We start from the raw sequence: 17,480 nt of genomic DNA on the forward strand, positions 1-17,480 counted from the left end.
TCCTGGATGCAGTATGGCTTGGTATAGAAAGGAGGCAACTAAAAGCTACTCCATAACAACCTTCATATATTCTTTTTGAAATTAGTACTAATTAGACCACATTTTCTCCATTATAAGGACCAAACATCTGCAAAGAAACATGACAACAAAATGCTAAATAAATAATTTAGCTAGCACTTTGTATGCTTCCCCTTTTATTTTTTGTGTTTGCTTAAGATACACTATATGTCTGGAATAGCAGTTTGCCAAAAGTATGATATAATTGTTTATGTTTCAGGGCATCCCTCGGGCCTTTAGAAAAGTAGAAAGTACCAAATACTCTTCAAATTCAGGAAGATCTTTCTAAAAAGATTAATTATACCCTAAAAAGACAGCATTGTAAATTCCCTCTGGTGCTTGTTAAGGCCTCTGCACAGGTTTTTTCCCTTTTTTCAACATTCCTCACACAAGTAGCATCAGTTACACTGAAAGCTCTGGCAGAAAGGGGCACGGCTGTCTTTATCCTGTGTCATCTAAATTCATTCTAGCAGCAGGGTTGCACAGTGCTTCTGCCTTGTAGGCACTGAGCATTAGTAGGATTTTTTTTTAGGTAGACATTTCATTATGAGGACTTTCAGCTTGTAAGCCTGTGCTTGCCTACATTTTATTCCAGCTCAGCCATCTTGCTTTTTGTCAATAATCTAAAAGACAGTAAATGTGTGATTTTCCAACCTCTCTGGGAAATATCTTTGTGTTGTGATTGTATCTTGAATATTCTAGTTAAGACTGAAGTTCCAGAAAAGCCAGTCTGTTACATTCAGAATGTATATGTCATTAAGAAGCAAGAAATGCAGAATGTCCATTAAAACCTGTTCCACAAACAACTCCAGACAGAGAAAGCCAGGAGTAAATAAAAAGTGAGAGTGACTTTTATCTTCAGCAACCTGAAGTCCTATAAGCTGATAGAAAAAAAACCATGGCCTTTGTGTTACATAAAATAGCATTACATGGCCTAACAAAAACCTGCTTTTGAAGGGGGAAACACAGCTCAGACAATAATGGTGGTTTTGGGAGACGATTTTTGAACCTATATTTAAAGCTGATGCAAAGGTACAGATTCTTATGAAAGCAAGAGTTTGGGCATAAGGAAAGGGAACAAAAATATTTCATGAACAGTAAAACTAATTCAAGAAGGTACTGTCCTTGGAAACAGATTTTTTTTCATGATTTGCACTGACTGCTTCATAAATTTGCCAATAAAAGCTGAACTCCCACTTCAGCCATTCCTTCTAAACAAAAGTCTCTCCATTGTGGCTGCCTGTTTTCATGAAACTTGCTGGAATCCAGTATCTTTGAGCTTATTCCTCTCTATCACATTGGTTGAATTTGGCCAATGGTCACAAAACTGACTGTGGTGGGGAAAAAGAAACAGGCAAACATAATGAAAGCACACTCATAAAGACGTGCTTCCTTCTGAGGATGAGGGAAATTCACAGATGATGAATTTAGAGAGTACTTCTTTCCAGGAGTAGGAGAATGGGAAATATATTATAAATACTTTTAGAAAATAAAAGTTCTGTTTACCATCCCTATGGTTTACCAGTATATTCTCAAATGTAACTCAGTTTCTGCTTTTCTTTGCTTCATTCTCTTTCCTGGATAATATAATAATAATAAAATGAACATTGAGGTTTTCCCTCTTGAGGGTCTATTTCAAAGGAAATAGCTAAAAGGCCCTAACAGTCAATATATTCAGCATTTCTCAAATCACCCTATTAATCTGCAATTGTACAATACTGGCCTGGCTGTAGGACACTCGTGACAACCAGCAGACCCCTCCAGGTCCTTTCCAGCCCTTTCTCATTCCCTGTTTATGCACACTGACTAGTTCTGCTCCTAAATGGTAATTAAGGATCAGATCCTTTAGGCTAAAATTTTACTTGGTCTATATACAAACATAGCTTGGTTTCTGTTGTTCCAAACCTAGTGAAATTAGCAATATTGGATTTATATAGGCTACCTCATCTCCTGCCATTACTTGTATTTTCAAAGAACACATTCACTTTCTTCCCACTTGATGAATGAGCTACCAGAGAAAACACTCTGGAGGAATTCAGCTTCTAAAAAGGTTGATATAGCATGCAGCCCTGATCCATCTCTCAGGATTTTGAAGACAGATGTTGACTCCCCTGCCCTTTATCCAGCTTTGTATCACTGACCACTATACCCCTGTTTTTACAAGGCTGGGCTGAAGGAGTTGCAATTTCAGCTAAGAAACTGCCATGCAAGGAATTCAGCACCTGTGTTGCACAGCCTGAAGAACACCAGTGTCCAGGGAGGAGCAAACAACTCTACAAATGCACAGAGAGCACCAGTGCTGGTTCCTTCAAATGGAAACGCTCCTGGAAGGCAAGACAAGCATATTGTTTGCACATTGCAGATAAACTGTGCATCACCATGGCATTCTCTGTGGGGAACCTAAAGACCTCCAGCCTGCACTGCTTTAGACACTCCTGTTCATTTTGACATTCAGTGCTATCAGACTGATGGAGATGATGAAGAGATAGAGATGATAATCTCCAGCAGAGCTTTCATGTGCAGGGAATACAGGATGGGATCTCACATATAGAAGTAAACTCATAAAGTGACCTTTATCAAGAGCACGCCAGGAGTAAAATCCACCACAACAGGACTGTCTTGAAATGCTAAGTGTGTACAACACCATTCTCCTGGCAAAGAATGAATTAGACATTAAATAATTACGTATTAAACAACTCTGCAACATAATCTTTACATTTCAAATAACTTCTTCAAAAACATTACAATTTTTACCAGCTTGCTCTCAGGAGCTTGCACAATGACTTACAAAAACCACAGAAGAAACTCATCCAGAGCCTCAGAGAGCTTTGTATGACCCAGAGTTATGCATTCAGTAGGAACAGATGGAAAGGGATAACTGAATTCCAGATGAAAAGAGCATTATTTGAATGGAACTTTGCAGCAAAATGAAGGACTGTGGGACATGTACAAGGAGTCAGTTCTGGATGGGAGATAGTGATAGAAGTTCTTGACTCAGCAGCAAGAAGTTTGCTGGAAGGAGAGAGAAGAGACAGGGGAGGAAAGGGGCAGGCTCCGCCGTCTCCAGGAGACAAGCTGGAAAGAAGTCCAAGGAGCGAGGGTGTGGTTTGAAAAACAAGGAGTACAATTTCAAACAGGATTCTCAAGCAAACAGGGCAGTCAGTGAGGGCCTTGAGATGCATGAAATGCAAATTTTCTCCACGAGAGACCGAATCAGAACTTTTTGAGTTGTTGTGACACTCTGTCATTGCTGCACCAAAACATCTTTGTGCTGTAACTGCTGATCCAGCATTCCTAAGGTTTGCATTTATCTGTTAGGCAAAATGTTGATGCTCTGACAGTGCCAGGCAGCACTCAGCTGAGAACAGATGTGGATCAACATCCTGCCTTCAGTGCTTTGCCACATGCAGCAGCTCTCCAGCAGTTTGCAGTGATCATGCACCAGGATGTGCAAGTCCAACCCACAGATTCCTTGTTTCCTGGAGCTGCAATCTGAGGAACACTCCAAGTGTTTGGGTGTTCCCACTCAAGCAGGTCTGTAGTGGATGCCTTCTCATACAGGCCAGATGTGCCAGTGACTTTTTTACTTTCTTGAATCAAAACAGGAAAGTAGCCAAACATTTGGAAATTGAGCACTTTGTGTAGTTAACCGGTGATTTGAACGGATGTTGTTGAGCAAGAACCCGAGAGAAACATTTAAGAGAAATGCACATTGCTTTTTCAGTGAGACTTCCTTGGCTGATTCTGTGGGAAGAGGACTGGGAACATACATACAACATTTTTCCATGTAAATAACAGTCCCTCCAAGACAAGAATGTAGCTCTTCTCAAACACTGGAAAAAGAGCATCAGGCTGCCATCCATAGGATGAGCCAGAAACTCAAATATTTGGATGAGAGCAACTTCTGAAAAAAATAGAGAAACATTTACCAGGAGCTTTTCCATTTGCATTGTTAAAGGATTGCTAGGGATTACACCCTTCTGAGCAGCTGAGTGCTGTGGCTCTGCCTTGTATAAAGGAGCAGGGGAGTAGCAGACAGCTAATCACAGGGCACTAACACAGCAAATCATTAGAGACCTTTTACATTCCCTTTTAACAGACTATAGACTGTAGGAAAAATACCTTAAATAAGGCCAGTAGTGCCTTTTCGTTGAGAGACCCCAAACTAAATATAGAAGACAAGGTTAAAAGACTCAGTTGAAACATCCACGCACGCAGCTGACAGTACAGAGGTCAGTTTCTTTAGCTGTGGAAGCTCAGCAGACTGCAGAGTGGAGAAAGGATGGCAAAACACTTTTCCTATTTTTTTGATTTGTGCCAAAATGTCCAACATTTTCAGCTCACTCAGAGCCAATGACGCTTGCAAAGAGTCCAACCCTTGGGATCAGCAAAGCCAGGTCTTATAAAGGACAGAGATTTAAACAGAGCAGTGCAAAGAAGGTACAAGTGAGAAAGACATCAGCAGACAGAAGTGTGGCAAAGCACTTTTACATCAAGTGAGATACTTTTTTTACTACAGAAATTATGGGATGTTGTAATTAGGATTTGGCCAGCTGGGAGTGGGCATGAAGGATTATATTATTAAAACTGGAGTGAAGAAATATCACAGACCTTTAATTTTAATTACACTTTAAAAGAGCCTCAGCTTCCTTAGCCAGTGATCTTTCTAGTTCATGGCAGCAGCCTAGTGCCAGACTACTGAGATTGCACACAGTACACAGTGACTTTTGTGCATTTGTAATTCTTAATAATAAAAATGGTTCAGAGACAAATCTGTTGCTTCTTTGTCACAATTTTCTTTAAAATATTAATGATATAAAATATATCTCTTGTAACTATGTACACTACTTAAGAGGTACTACTTAATTTGTACAATAAGTGATGAAAATATGTGGTTTGGTTTTTTGGGTTTTTTTTAAGAAATATATATAAATTAGCAAAAATAGAAGCTCTAGATGTAATTAATTAGCATCCATAAAGTGAATGTGAGGGAGGGAAGTTGACAGAACACGCTCACTGCACCAAAATGGGCTGGTGACAGATGTGTCCTGATGTCCCACTGGTAGTCTGTCTCTGCAGCACTGCTCACTTGCCCTCATTTAGAAACTCATAACCCACCAAAATTAAACTGCAACTAACAAACCTACAGAGCAGATGCTACTCAAACCCCTTTGGACCACATAAAGAAAAGTTGTCTCCACTTTACCTCCAGTTTTTCTTTGTTCTTTTGAGAAACCAGACCATGGTGCATAACTCCAACCCTGGGTCCTCTGGGGAGAGCTACAGATCCCAGCTTTCTGCAGGGATGGGGCTTTAGCAGCATCTCATTCCTATCTACCTGTTCAATGGGCTGTTCAGTGTCTCCTCAGTCCCAGTGCAGACCATTCTGCACCAAGGGATCCCCATGGCTGCAGACTGTGACCGTGTGTGCCAGTAGGAACCCAGGTGTCTCAGCAAGCCATGCCTATTATCCCTTTGGAAACTTAACCCAGTTTTGGTAATTCCCATGTATTAAAAATGAATGAGGTTAAGTGAAAATAATGAGGCTTTAAACTGTAATGTACATGAAATTGTTTTAATCTGCCTCTGGTTTTGAGTCTTTGGGGGACCTTTGTTCAGCTTTGTATTAGAGATTCTCCTATAATCTTATGTTTCCCAGAGCTGAGCTCTCTGGGAAAATATGAACAATACAATGCTCTGGATAAAAGTGCTGGAGCCAGCACCACTGCAGCTTTTTCCACCTCAAAGGATTACTGTAATTTAGGAGAAGTATAATAGCACTAACATTAACTTCACCTCCCTCATCCAATGCTAATAGGCTGACTAGGAGTGAGAGTACAAAAAAAAAAAAAAAAAAAAAAAAAAAGGTGTTGATGAATCCCTTGCATGTTGGACCCTTCACTTCTAAGTTATTGAATGGCTTCCAACTCACAGTATCAACTCCTGGGGAAGGAGCCCGATTTCTATGTAGAAATTGAACAAGGCAGAACAGGGCCTTTCATAGCTGGCAACTGGTCACAGACCCCCTCACCTACCTTTGGGCATGACTGCAGGGAGCAAAGCCCGCATGGTGCTAGGATAAGTCGGTGGATGGTGGGGCCGAGAGCAACCATCTGACCCAGCCAGAACCCAGCGCCTCTGGGGGTTCTGGGGCTGCCGAGGAGGAGAAGGAGAAGTGTCACACTTCGGCACAGCCAGCCACTACGGCAGGTGCCAGGCAGGCGGCTCCCGGCTTCCAGTGCCCACCAGGCAGGTCCTGGGTGCTCCCCGTCTTAGTCCTCACCTCCGGGGGGAGTCCCGGGGCGCTGAGGGGAGCATCGCCCCGGCACCGCCGCGCGGCTGTGGGGAAGGGAAGGGAGAAGCCCTGAGGGTCGGTGCGAGGGTGGGTCGGGAGGAGCCCCGGGGAATCGGGTGGGTCAGGGGCAGCCCCGGGGGATCGGGGTGAGGGTGGGTCAGGAGGAGCCCCGGCCCGCGGCGAGGGTCGGCCGGGGGCAGCGCCGGAGGGAGCCGGGGAGGGGGCCACGTCACGTGAGCGTGTGTGGCAGCAGCGGAAGGATACCTGCACTCTGACAACCCCTCCCGCCCCTCTCCGCTGGCCGTAGCCTCAGCGGAGACCACAGTCTCCTCACAGCCCCATGCCCAGCCCGTACCCTCAGTGGGAGTGAGGGATAACGGGGCAGAGGAAGGCGGGAGGGTGAGGGCGGGCGAGAGGCGGCGGCGATGGGCGGAGGAAGAAGCGCGGCAGGCAGGGACTATTTGAGGAGACCCTGGCAGGCTGGTGAGGTGCGGAGTGATCCCGGCGAGTGAGCGGCCCCGCACTGAGGCCGGGGAGGGCGGCGGGCGCGCCGGGCGCCATCCCAGCGAGGGCTCCGCGCCTGCGCCGCTTCCGCCGCCGTGAGGGGAGCACCGGCGGCTGCCCCGTTTCACCGCCCGCCCCTGCCCCGCGCCCCTGCCCCGGGGTAGCTCGCCCCCAGCCATGGCCCAGATACTGCCCATTCGCTTCCAGGAGCACTTCCAGGTGAGCGCAGGGGGCAGCAGAAAAGGCGCGGGGTTGGGGTCCCCCTCTTCTGCTTCACCCCGTCTTTAGCAGAGGGGGAGGCCGCGGCCTAGCGGCGGGGGAGCGCTGAGGGCGGGGAGAAGGGGCCAGGCCTCGGGGGGACCTTCTCTGTCCCCTCCTTCCTTCCCTGGGGAGCGCGGCCGCCGTCCCGCTGGGCGCCGCGGGAAGGCGTGCGGGGCCGAGCCCGCCCGCGATGCGGACTCTGCGCTGCCGCTTCTGTTCATCCATCCGTCCGTCCGTCCGTCCATCCTCCCATCCCCGGAGCTGCGTCCCCGCGGCGTGCGGAGCGGCCGCGATTTGTGCAGAGTCACTCGTCGCCTGAGGGACCTCCCGCTCCGGGGAGGGGGCGGCGCCGCGCCGGAGCCGCGCTGCTCGCCCCGGGCACCGCGGGCGCTCCCGCCTCGGCTCGGGTGGACGCCGCAGTCTTGCAGGCGGATTGTGGTTTGTCCCTTTCACCTAAACGACCATCAACATCTGAATCGGGAAGGTTCCTGGGAACCTCTTTTTGTGCAACTGTGAGGAAATTGGTGAGATGAGGTGCAAGAAACCATTTGGACTTGGAAGCTGCACAGCCACCGTCCCTCCTTCCAAACATAACAATATTAAAAAAACTCCTCCCCCCAAATGACATGGTTCTGTTCCTAATATCCTGTGAAAACCATAATGCCAGCATTGGAAAAGATCCATAGCTAATGGATGCAGCACAGAGAAACCGGTTTGTGTGTTTCCTTGTGACCTGGTGGTGAGGGAGGGTTGTAAATGGAATCAGAGAACAGCAGTCTCTGAACGTGCAGTTTGAGGCAGGAATTAAAGGAATTTGCTAAATGAATGAGAGAACAGGAAATGGACTTGGCAAGTCATCTTTCTGTCGCTGTACCGCCCCTTTCTGTCAAATCAGGCATCCATTTCAAAATACGAACTAGATACCATCCCCCAGTGTGGACTGCATCCACTGAGCAGTTCAGCTTGGGAAATGGTTATGGCCACTTCCAGCTCCCTTTAGTAAGTTTTTTTTTTTTTTGCTTAACTGGAAGAACTGTCCCGGTGACCCTAGAAGGAGCTCTGCTTGGGAAAAAAACAGTAATTGGAGTGAATTCCAGAAATGCCTAATTTCTCTGTCCAAGGGAGGAGACAAACCTGTGTCCTCTGAGTTTTCATGGGTTAGAAGAGTTTAACATGACAAAGAATTCTACCACCCCTCTCTGCCAGTTCTGTTCATGCCAGTTCACTATAGGAGTGATTATAGTAATCTCAGATGGGTTTGTAAGAGCTGCGAGAGTTTAACATGGGTAAGAATTCTACCAGCCCTCTCTGCCAGTGTTCACTATAGGAGTGATTATAGTAATCTCAGATGGGTTTGTAAGAGCTGCAGAACAGGTGTCTGAGTGAGAAACTTGGGATCAAAGGGATTTTGATGTCAGACTCTTTTTAGAGAGCATAGAGTTTTTACCATTTAAAACTGGCAAGCATAACCAATCCTGCTGATTGTGTTTGATCTATACAATGACCATGAGAGGACATCACACTTAACATGCAGGAGGTGTCCTGTGCTGCTGTGCATGTTAAATGACTGTTTCTGTGATTACCAGTGTTGTGTGTCTTGCAACACTGCCGATGCCAGCATTGTGCTACCTCACGTTTGGGTGAGGGGGCTGCCCTCCTGCTTTTCAAGGGTTTTGTACTGAATCATGCTCTATTTTTTGCTCTTAAGCAATTTGATCTTATTGAAAAGGCTAAACCTGTGCTTGAGTTACTTTTTCTCAGCATGAAAGCTGCATGGAGGAGCAGGGAGAACCCTGGGATGTCCATTGCTAACATGTAGGAACAAATTTCTTCAGCATTCACTCTTTCCTGCTTCTCCTCCAGGCTGAGTGCAGAAGCCCTAAAGCAGTATTCTGCTAAAGCGAGAGTGGAATCAGTAGTAGCTGGGAGTAGGCATGCAGTAGCCTCCTCATGCTGCTTCTGCAGTTGTCCCTACATGGTGGGATAAATAGGGAGGGAAAATGGAAGGAATGTAGGAACTCATAGTCTTTGCTCTGGCTGGATATCTGCAGCACAGTTATATCAGCTCTAAGGCACTGTATGTTGTAAACCATGACTCTAGAATCAAGAGTCATGAATTAATGGGACTTCTTGTTGTCTGGTAGAGAATTTGTGAAAACATTAGGCCTTATCTTCATAATACTACACTGTCTCACATATTTAGCCTTATCAGATTAATCTCTCTTCCCCCCCTCACATTCCTTCCAAGTAATTGTCTTGACTATGCTTAAATTATCATATTTTAAATTAATATGGTAAATCTACTGTGCTGCTTTATGATAAAGCCAAAAAAGTTACAATTCCATGTAATTGTTGTATGTTTCAGTGAGCCCAGGTTGTAAGATCTTTCTGTGCCTTAATTCAATCTGTGTACTGTTTCTACCTGTAGCCTTTTTAATTAATAGAGCTGTAAGTGATTAGAATATCAGTGCTATAATTAATTCCAAGTTCACCCTGTTGATGATGGAACATTATTTCCCTTAAGTTCAGTGTCTTCCCGAGGTAGTCGTATGTACTTTCCTAAAAAAAGTGCAGAAAGTGCTCTCCAGAGAAGCTAAACATAAGCTGCAGTGCTAAATACTGAACTCTTCTCTCCCACTCTCTCTTGCTGGAAGTGGATAAATGGTAGTGTGAAGTGAAACTGATCTTGGTCCATGCAGAATTGGAGGAGTGCTAGGGATAAAGCAGACTGTTTACATTCTTTGTGCAGCTCATTTTTTCTTATGTTCATCATCCTTCTGACTGTAGTAGCTCCAAGCCTGTGCAGGAGGAGTGACTGCCAGTCACAGGGCATGTTAAATTTGAAGTTGTTGTAGCTTATGTGTTCAAGTCCTGTGTGAGCTGAAGGATAGAGAATAGTTGCAGTGAAAAAAAGATATCCAGGTCTTGATGTGGTAGAAGGAATTCAGTCTGTTTGTTTAGCTCCATTTAATGCAATTGAACAGTTATTTTTAGATATGAACTCTGTCACTATGAGTCTTCACAAATTCATAAAGAACTTTCATCTTGCTCATTTTTTCCCCAGAGGATATTGGAGGTTTAAGTTCCATAGCAAGGGAAGGGAATAAGACAAGGACTTAGTTTTTATCTGTCTGGTGACTGCCCAGCTGCAGCAGGGCAAACTATGCCAAGTCCTGCTGCAGTGAGTTACTCACACATACTGCTTAAGATAATGTGATTTAATCAGGTTCTTAACTCCAGCATTTCAGTTGGAGCAGTGAAATACCAATTATTTACCAGATTGAACTCTTCCAAGGGAATTGTAGTTTACAATGGAAGTGCAGTAAAAGACTAAATACACTGATAGATAGACTGGAAGCAGTACTACTGGAATCCAGTGTACAAAGTGTTCCTGATCTAAAATTAAACTTTTCCTTCACTTAGTCATTGCTTTTGTCTTAAAAGCATCTCTTTGTGCCTCTTTTAGCTTTTTTCTCACTAGCAAAAATCTTCACTTGTCTATGGGGAAAACTGTTGCTTAAGCAAGATCTCGGGTTCCAAGATTGGAGCCATCATCCCTTCAGACACAGACACATAGTTCTGCTGCCTGTTCAGTAACTGATACAGCCTCTTGAGCACAGCCAGCTACTGTGAGAAACTTGTGTGCATGACATGCTCTCAGTATGTAAGTGCTGCACATCTTGGTGCAGCACTGACAAGCTAAAATATCCTGGTTTAAGCATAAAGGATGTAGATTGATTTCCATCATTTTCAAGGCAAAACCACTTTCTGTTTGGATAGTCTGACTTGTCTTAAGAATTACTATCTGTTGTGCAATAGGTGTGACTGAGCTGGATGTTTTTCATAAGTTTGCTTTGGCTGGACATGTGCACTTAAGAAGCACTCAGGATATTTGCAAGCTGTAAGTGACTTTTTAGATTTGTATTCAAATGGTAGGACTAAATATTATGGCTTGATTCAGCTATTCAGTGATGAAGAGCCTAAGTTTGCTCAGTGGATTCAGAAGTGCCCTGTACATGATAGTGATAACTCATTTGATAGATGATCCAATTCTCATCACAAACATACAGAAATAGATTTTTGTGTAGGGAGTAACTGTCACTGTCGATGAAAGCCTAACTGCAGCTGCAGCTCAGACCAGTAGTCTTGCATGTTTTAGGTCTTATATACTTCCTTGGTGTCCCTCAGCTGTCAAAATGGGAACTATAACAGGAGATGAGGTGAGGGTGAGCAGTTGAGCAGCAAAGTCCAACAATTACATGCACATCCTTACTGGGGATGATTAGAGCTTTATGTAGTCACGTGAGTAAGAGTTATGGGAAACTATTACTGCATTCTTGGTTTGTATTATGTTTAAAAAGATGTGTGCTTACAGAGCTTTTAGCAGGCAGTTTTTATTTGGGTGCAGACAGCCTCTGTCCAAGCCTTACTCTTTCTGATGGCCTTAGAAACAATAGTTGATCACCTCTAACAAGAATTTATACTAGAATTATGTGGCATGAAGCTGAAATGGGATACTTACACTAAACTCTGGAGAGATATGAAATTCACGGTGTTGTGACTCCAGCATTTAACTGATGGTAGGTCCCAATTACTGGAGTGTCAGTATTAGACAGTAAGGCTTAATTATTTCCCATTAGAGAAACAGACTTAATTTGAAGACTAGAGGTATCAGTATCTGAGTTGGTCTTTGCTGCTCAGACTGGATCGCTGCACTCCACAGTAAGGGAAATGCATTAGAAAGCTCAATATTTAGTAGAGTTCTTGTGTAAAAGACATCTTGACTTCATTTCTTAGCAAATGGTACAATGCTTGTAAAGAGCAGGGAAAGACTAAATATCAGATTAATAATGGTCTTTCATCTTGAATATCTTTGTGTCTTCATTCGTGTTGAGAAACAAATACTACATCTTAGTTTAATCTTTACCTTGTCGGTAAGTTCTCAATATCCATAAAATGCTTAAAGGTCTTACAGTATCTAATCCACTCTGTAGTAGTACTACTAGATATCTATGAAGCAAAAATCTTTGTGTATCTGCTTCATTCAGGCTGTGAAAATGTTTCTATGCTGTGTGTGTAGCTAATGGGTGTTAGGGCAGGAGAGGCTATTACCTGTGGAACAGAATGTTACCCTTTCCCCTACAGCAAGGCTTGCTGTAACCTACCTGGGGATTAACTGGATTACCCAAAAGTAAGGTGTGGGTGAAATAATGGAGATGATGGTAAATGGAATCATGGAAATCATAGTAAATACCTCTGGAATGACTGTATAGTGCTGAATCTTTATTTTCAGAAGAAAACAACCTTAGTTCGAGAGAGGGTACTGCTGGCCTAAGAAGCATAATAAAAAATGAAAATTCATTGGTAGTTGAGAGGCCTGTTCTTCACTCCTTTATGAAAATAAACAGAAAAATTGCTAATTAATATATATAAACCTCAGTAATGACCTGTAGCATCTTCACCTGAGGCCTTTTAAGATAAATAGCTAAGTGCTTGCTACCTCCTGTAATAAAGTTATACTGATTTTATTCTTGAGAAATCAGGGGAAGGTGCTTTAGAGCTACGTTGTTCAGATCATCATGGAAGATTTGTCCCATCCAGGGTAAAAGTAGTGCTGGCTGAAGTCCTTTATTTAATGGTAGAGTGATTCTGCTCATACTCTTCTGATGAGTTAGTAAGAAATCTGCCTCTTACACTGCCTCACATATCTCAGGAGGATACGTACCACTCCCCTAATGGTAGGAACGGAACAGTCTTCAGTGTTTTGAGACTGCTAAACTGTGAAGTGTTGTCGTCGTTGACTGAGGCTTGCAGTATTCACATGACAATCGTTTAGGGAGTACTGGCATTTAGCCTTTGAAAGATGTGCCGAGTTTCCCTAATAATAATGATGGCAGTGATACTTGAGCAGAATTTAGTATTACCTTTTCTGAAGCCTTTGCTAGATTTTATAATAGGTTAAAGCAGGAAATTTTAATACCAGAGTGTGATGCAAGTCATACTTGTCTTACTGAAGATACCCAAAACGTTTTCTTCAACAGGGACCAGACTTTGAAGTGAATAATGGTGGGTTTAAAGCTGAACTTCAAGGAAATGCCTCAAGGTTCTCACTTAGCAAAATGAGTGGCCAGGGGCTGTCTCTTGGAGTAGGTCAGACTGAAGCACACTAATTGAGAAGAGACCTTTAAAAAGCTGTGCTTCTGCTTCAATACTCTGGAAATATATCTGAATTTGGATTAATTAAATGAAATTAGGAATTTAGCTGTGCTGCAGTTAAATCTCTTGACTACTCTTGTTACACTTAATGAGTCTCTTATAATGGACTGTACTCTCTTGGCAGATGGACTCGGAACATACGCAACATCAAAGTGCTTAAGTGTCAAATATGTGAGCATGTAATTTGTGGCAATATGTGGACATTGTCTAGTGTAGAGCAAGCGAAAAACAACAGTGGAATTAAGAGCCTATCATTTATTCTTCTGTTGTTAAGTTCACAAAAGCTGATGGAGCTACAACTTGCGTGTTTATTGGGTGCAAAAACATTGTGTGTTACATATGAAAAGTGTGCAAGTTGTCTCGGTATGAAAACTTTCCTTACTGACACAGAAGCTTTAACAGCCACCTACCTGGCAGAATTATTTTCAAAATTCTGGGTGCAAGCATGACCTGATGACCTTGTGCCTAAACTTTGATTCTGTTTTGGAATGAATGGCACCTGCTGAAGTTTACTGTTGTGTATTAAGTATTTACTCCTGAAGTGAGGTGTTAGCTGAATAGCTCTCAGTTCTGCTGAGAAACACGGGAATGAGTAAATGTCTTTTTATGCATCCGTGCATTTGGCTTATATTACATTACTGAAACTTGAGTCTGTTGAGATTAGCAGTTACTAAGCTGAATAGCTCTTCATTAGTCAGCTCAACAGAAAACAAACAATTCCTGAGGCATTCTTGGGCACAGTCCCGACACATCACACTTAGAGGTGTCTCTGTTACATACCCAATTTACGATTTAGTGAGTAGCATTACAGAAGCTGTAACAAGTCATGATCAGCCAGCTCAAACGCACTAAAGCAGTGTCTGTGACACCATCATGGGACTTCTTGCCCAAGGGATTTAGTCTATTGTGTGAAGCTCCTGGTGGTATGTATCAAAGGAGCATAATGACTCAGTGATGCTGGTGGTAGATTCTGTCCTGTCTCCTTGAGGGCAGTAATTTTTCACTTGCAGTGCACTGAAAAGCAGTATAGGTTAATCCTTTGAGAAGCCTCAGTGAAGCTGATGCAGTTCCTGTGCTTGAAAAGCATCACTTTGGGGCATAAAGCAGGTGCTCAGGCTTGTCACAGTTACTGTTGTATAAAATGCAGCTTACAGATGTACCAAACCAGCCTGTGCTGCATAGGTAAGTCTGATTTACTGTGGACCAATGGAACAGTGATGTTTGTTCACTACCACCTCCTCCTGTTAACTGAGATTGAGAGTGAATGGAAATAAAGTTAACACAAAAGCATGAAAATATTATATTTATATATATATATATATATATATCTGTCTTGTGGGGGAGTCTGTTTGGCAGCTCAAAATGACTCCATGTTACATTTAGAGTAACTACTTTGTTTTTACTATTGTGTGGTTGAGCACAAGTTATGTTTTTAGGACTGGACATACAGCTGGAAGGGGTCTGCATTACAACCCCTGCCTTTGTTGTTGAGCCTAATGGCATGACATCTTGGGCAAGGAGAGATGAAATTATTGTTTATTTTAACACATCTTTCTTACCTTTCACTGGTAAGAGTTAGATGTTTTGTGAAGTAAGATGACAAGTCCACTTGTAGGCTAATTGAGACCTGTTGTGTAGATTTCCTTCTACACTGTTGCTAGGAGTGGGTTGCATAAGGGTAATTGATTCTTTCTGTACTACCTCTGGTGCTGAACATTGTCATTCTGCCACTTAAGTTTTGAACATCAAGTTTACCAGCCTTGCTGAAACTGGAATAGTGGTGCTAATGCTGGTGTAGTCTTATCATGTTACTAGAGCCCAGTTAAGTAAAAAACACATAAGTTAAAACTCTTTTAGTTTGCATCAATAATACAACTTCAGAATGTCTTTAGGACCTGAATGCTGACAATTGTGTAGTTCTTTACCTGTGGAACAAAGAGTCTCAGAAGATAAATCAGAGTTCAGTAGTGTACGCTCTAGTCAGAGAAACTTGTCAGTCTTTCATTTCCATCTGGAGGAGATGTTAGACATACAGACTTGAGATAGACACTCAACATGGGAAGGATAATAAAGTACCCTTTTTTGTCTTTCTAGCTCCAAAATTTGGGCATTAATCCAGCAAACATTGGATTCAGCACCCTAACAATGGAGTCTGACAAGTTCATCTGCATAAGGGAGAAAGTAGGAGAGCAGGCACAAGTGGTGATAATTGACATGAGTGATCCAACAACACCCATCAGACGTCCGATTTCTGCAGAAAGTGCCATCATGAATCCAGCCTCTAAAGTAATAGCGCTCAAAGGTGAGTCACCCTTTATGTTTAGCTGGACTACTTATTAGTACTTCTAAAATTCATGTCAGCTTTCTGAGAAGAATATATATAGGATAAGAATTCTCGCCTGATCTTGCATGCTGTATTTTTGGTAGTAGATCTTTCAGTAATCTTTGGATGATTTGCCTCCAAGTGGGTGTGAGATGCTTGGACCTGGCACTGCAGCCTCCTATCCTCACTGAGGACCAGGTCAGCATCTGGTATACTTTCTCTTTAAACAGGTATTGTAAACATAATGGACACTAGTATAAATGAATAGGGGTGTAAAGCCATATTTTCTGCCCTGTCCTGGCTTTTTCTTGTAGCTCTGAAGTGTTTACTAGATAGTGACAAAAATGTCCTAAGGATGGCCAGGAAGTGTAAAAGTCTGAATATAACAAACTTGTTAAGTTTGATAATCATGAGGTCTTGCAACTAGAAGACCTCTGCTTACTGCTACCTGTGGTGTTGTTACTGCCTTTAAGTAGCACTCTGAGCTCAAAGAAGCAATTTTTAATTCATGTCTGGCTCTTTTCTCAAATGACCAGCATCTGGTATTTAATCTCAATAACTGTTACTGACTATGTACTTTTCTTCCTGCAACTTATCTAAACAGATGGTGAGTGAACTTTGTCCTGACATTGTATGTTTGGTAGTACAGAATGGTCCCATCTCATAAAAAGTACTGAACTTTAAGGTAGCCATTTGACAGTTCACTTCATGGCCAGGTGGGGGAATCTTAATCCTCAGCTGGTATTGCAATGATCATGTTCTCCATTGGCTTGTTTCTAACCATTTGGCTGTTTTGACTATTGACTGTACCGAGTGAAGGAGAGTGTGCTTTTAATGTTTGTGTGTGTATGTGATGGAAGTACAGTTGATAGACAAAATGAAGTTGCAATATTTTTATGAGAGACCTGCTAGCATGTCCTGTGTGCTATTCATTTCTGCCTAAGTGTGGTTTTTATTGTGAAAAATCATGGTGAAGTTACTTGGGGGTCCAAGAAACTGTCCTTAGAACTGGTGCAAAACCTTTAACTTCTCTTCTTTGATCTCAGGCTTATACTGACATCACATGAGAACTAGAATGTTTGACTTCAGCTGAATCTGTGATTCAGCTGAGAGAGTTATGCATCCTGCAAAGGACTGCCTTACCCTGGGTATGGGTAAAGGTAATAATGAAAAAAAATTCAGATCTGTAAGAGCTTACTGTCCCTTATCTTGGACCCCTTTAAACAAACTGTATTGGCAAGGAAAGTGCCTTCTCTACTCTAGCAGAATTTCATCTACCTCTTAAAATGAAACTACATATTGAGGTTTGAAAACTGATATACTAACTAAATGGATTGTCATCAGCTTCAAAGAATATATCTTTATTCTTGCCAGTTAAGATTTGTTCAAAAGGAGTATTGTTCTGTCCATTCAGAGTGAATAAATCTGTCCTCTGAACCAACAAGGTTGAGTTAATGGTGTTATGTTGACGTGCAGAGTTGTGTTGTCAAGTGTTGCAAACTTGATGATCTCTTGTATAAATAATCTAGTGATCAGAAGGTTGGGTAGAAAAGAGGGTTGATAGAGCTACCTAACCTATACCTTATCCATGATAACCTGAAGACATGGATTAAGTCAGTCACTCCAGATTTTTCCCTGCTGATCGAGTGAGGCTTCAATAGTCAAAATGGTTACATATTGTGACTCAGTGTGCCATGATGGGGAGTTGCTCGTAATCCCAGGATTATTGAGCAATAAATGTAGAAACCCACCCTCAGAAAAAGAAATGAAATGGTTCTTGATTTTAGCTGATGTACAGTATGCACAATTTCATTTCTGGATTGC

At 42.7% G+C, this 17,480-nt stretch overlaps 1 protein-coding gene across 5 annotated transcripts in view; it reads left to right on the forward strand.

The window, feature by feature from the left end:
- Nucleotides 1-6,563: 6,563 nt before the first annotated feature.
- The window catches only part of CLTCL1 (clathrin heavy chain like 1), a 35,396-nt gene continuing 24,479 nt past the window's right edge, over nucleotides 6,564-17,480 (forward strand). For 2 of the 5 annotated variants that reach the window (XM_041410080.1, XM_041410081.1), the window contains exons 1-2: nucleotides 6,565-7,075; nucleotides 15,428-15,635. In XM_041410080.1, coding sequence (XP_041266014.1) covers nucleotides 7,034-7,075; nucleotides 15,428-15,635 — 250 coding nt within the window. In that variant the 5' untranslated portion in view covers nucleotides 6,565-7,033. Of the gene's footprint in view, nucleotides 7,076-15,427; nucleotides 15,636-17,480 lie in introns of all 5 variants that reach the window. The other 3 variants (XM_041410083.1, XM_041410079.1, XM_041410082.1) reach the window with 3 other exon arrangements.

Source organism: Onychostruthus taczanowskii, unplaced genomic scaffold (genome assembly GCF_017590055.1).
Source record: "Onychostruthus taczanowskii isolate IOZ18803 unplaced genomic scaffold, ASM1759005v1 scaffold32, whole genome shotgun sequence".
In the NCBI taxonomy this organism is placed as follows: Eukaryota; Metazoa; Chordata; class Aves; order Passeriformes; family Passeridae; genus Onychostruthus; species Onychostruthus taczanowskii.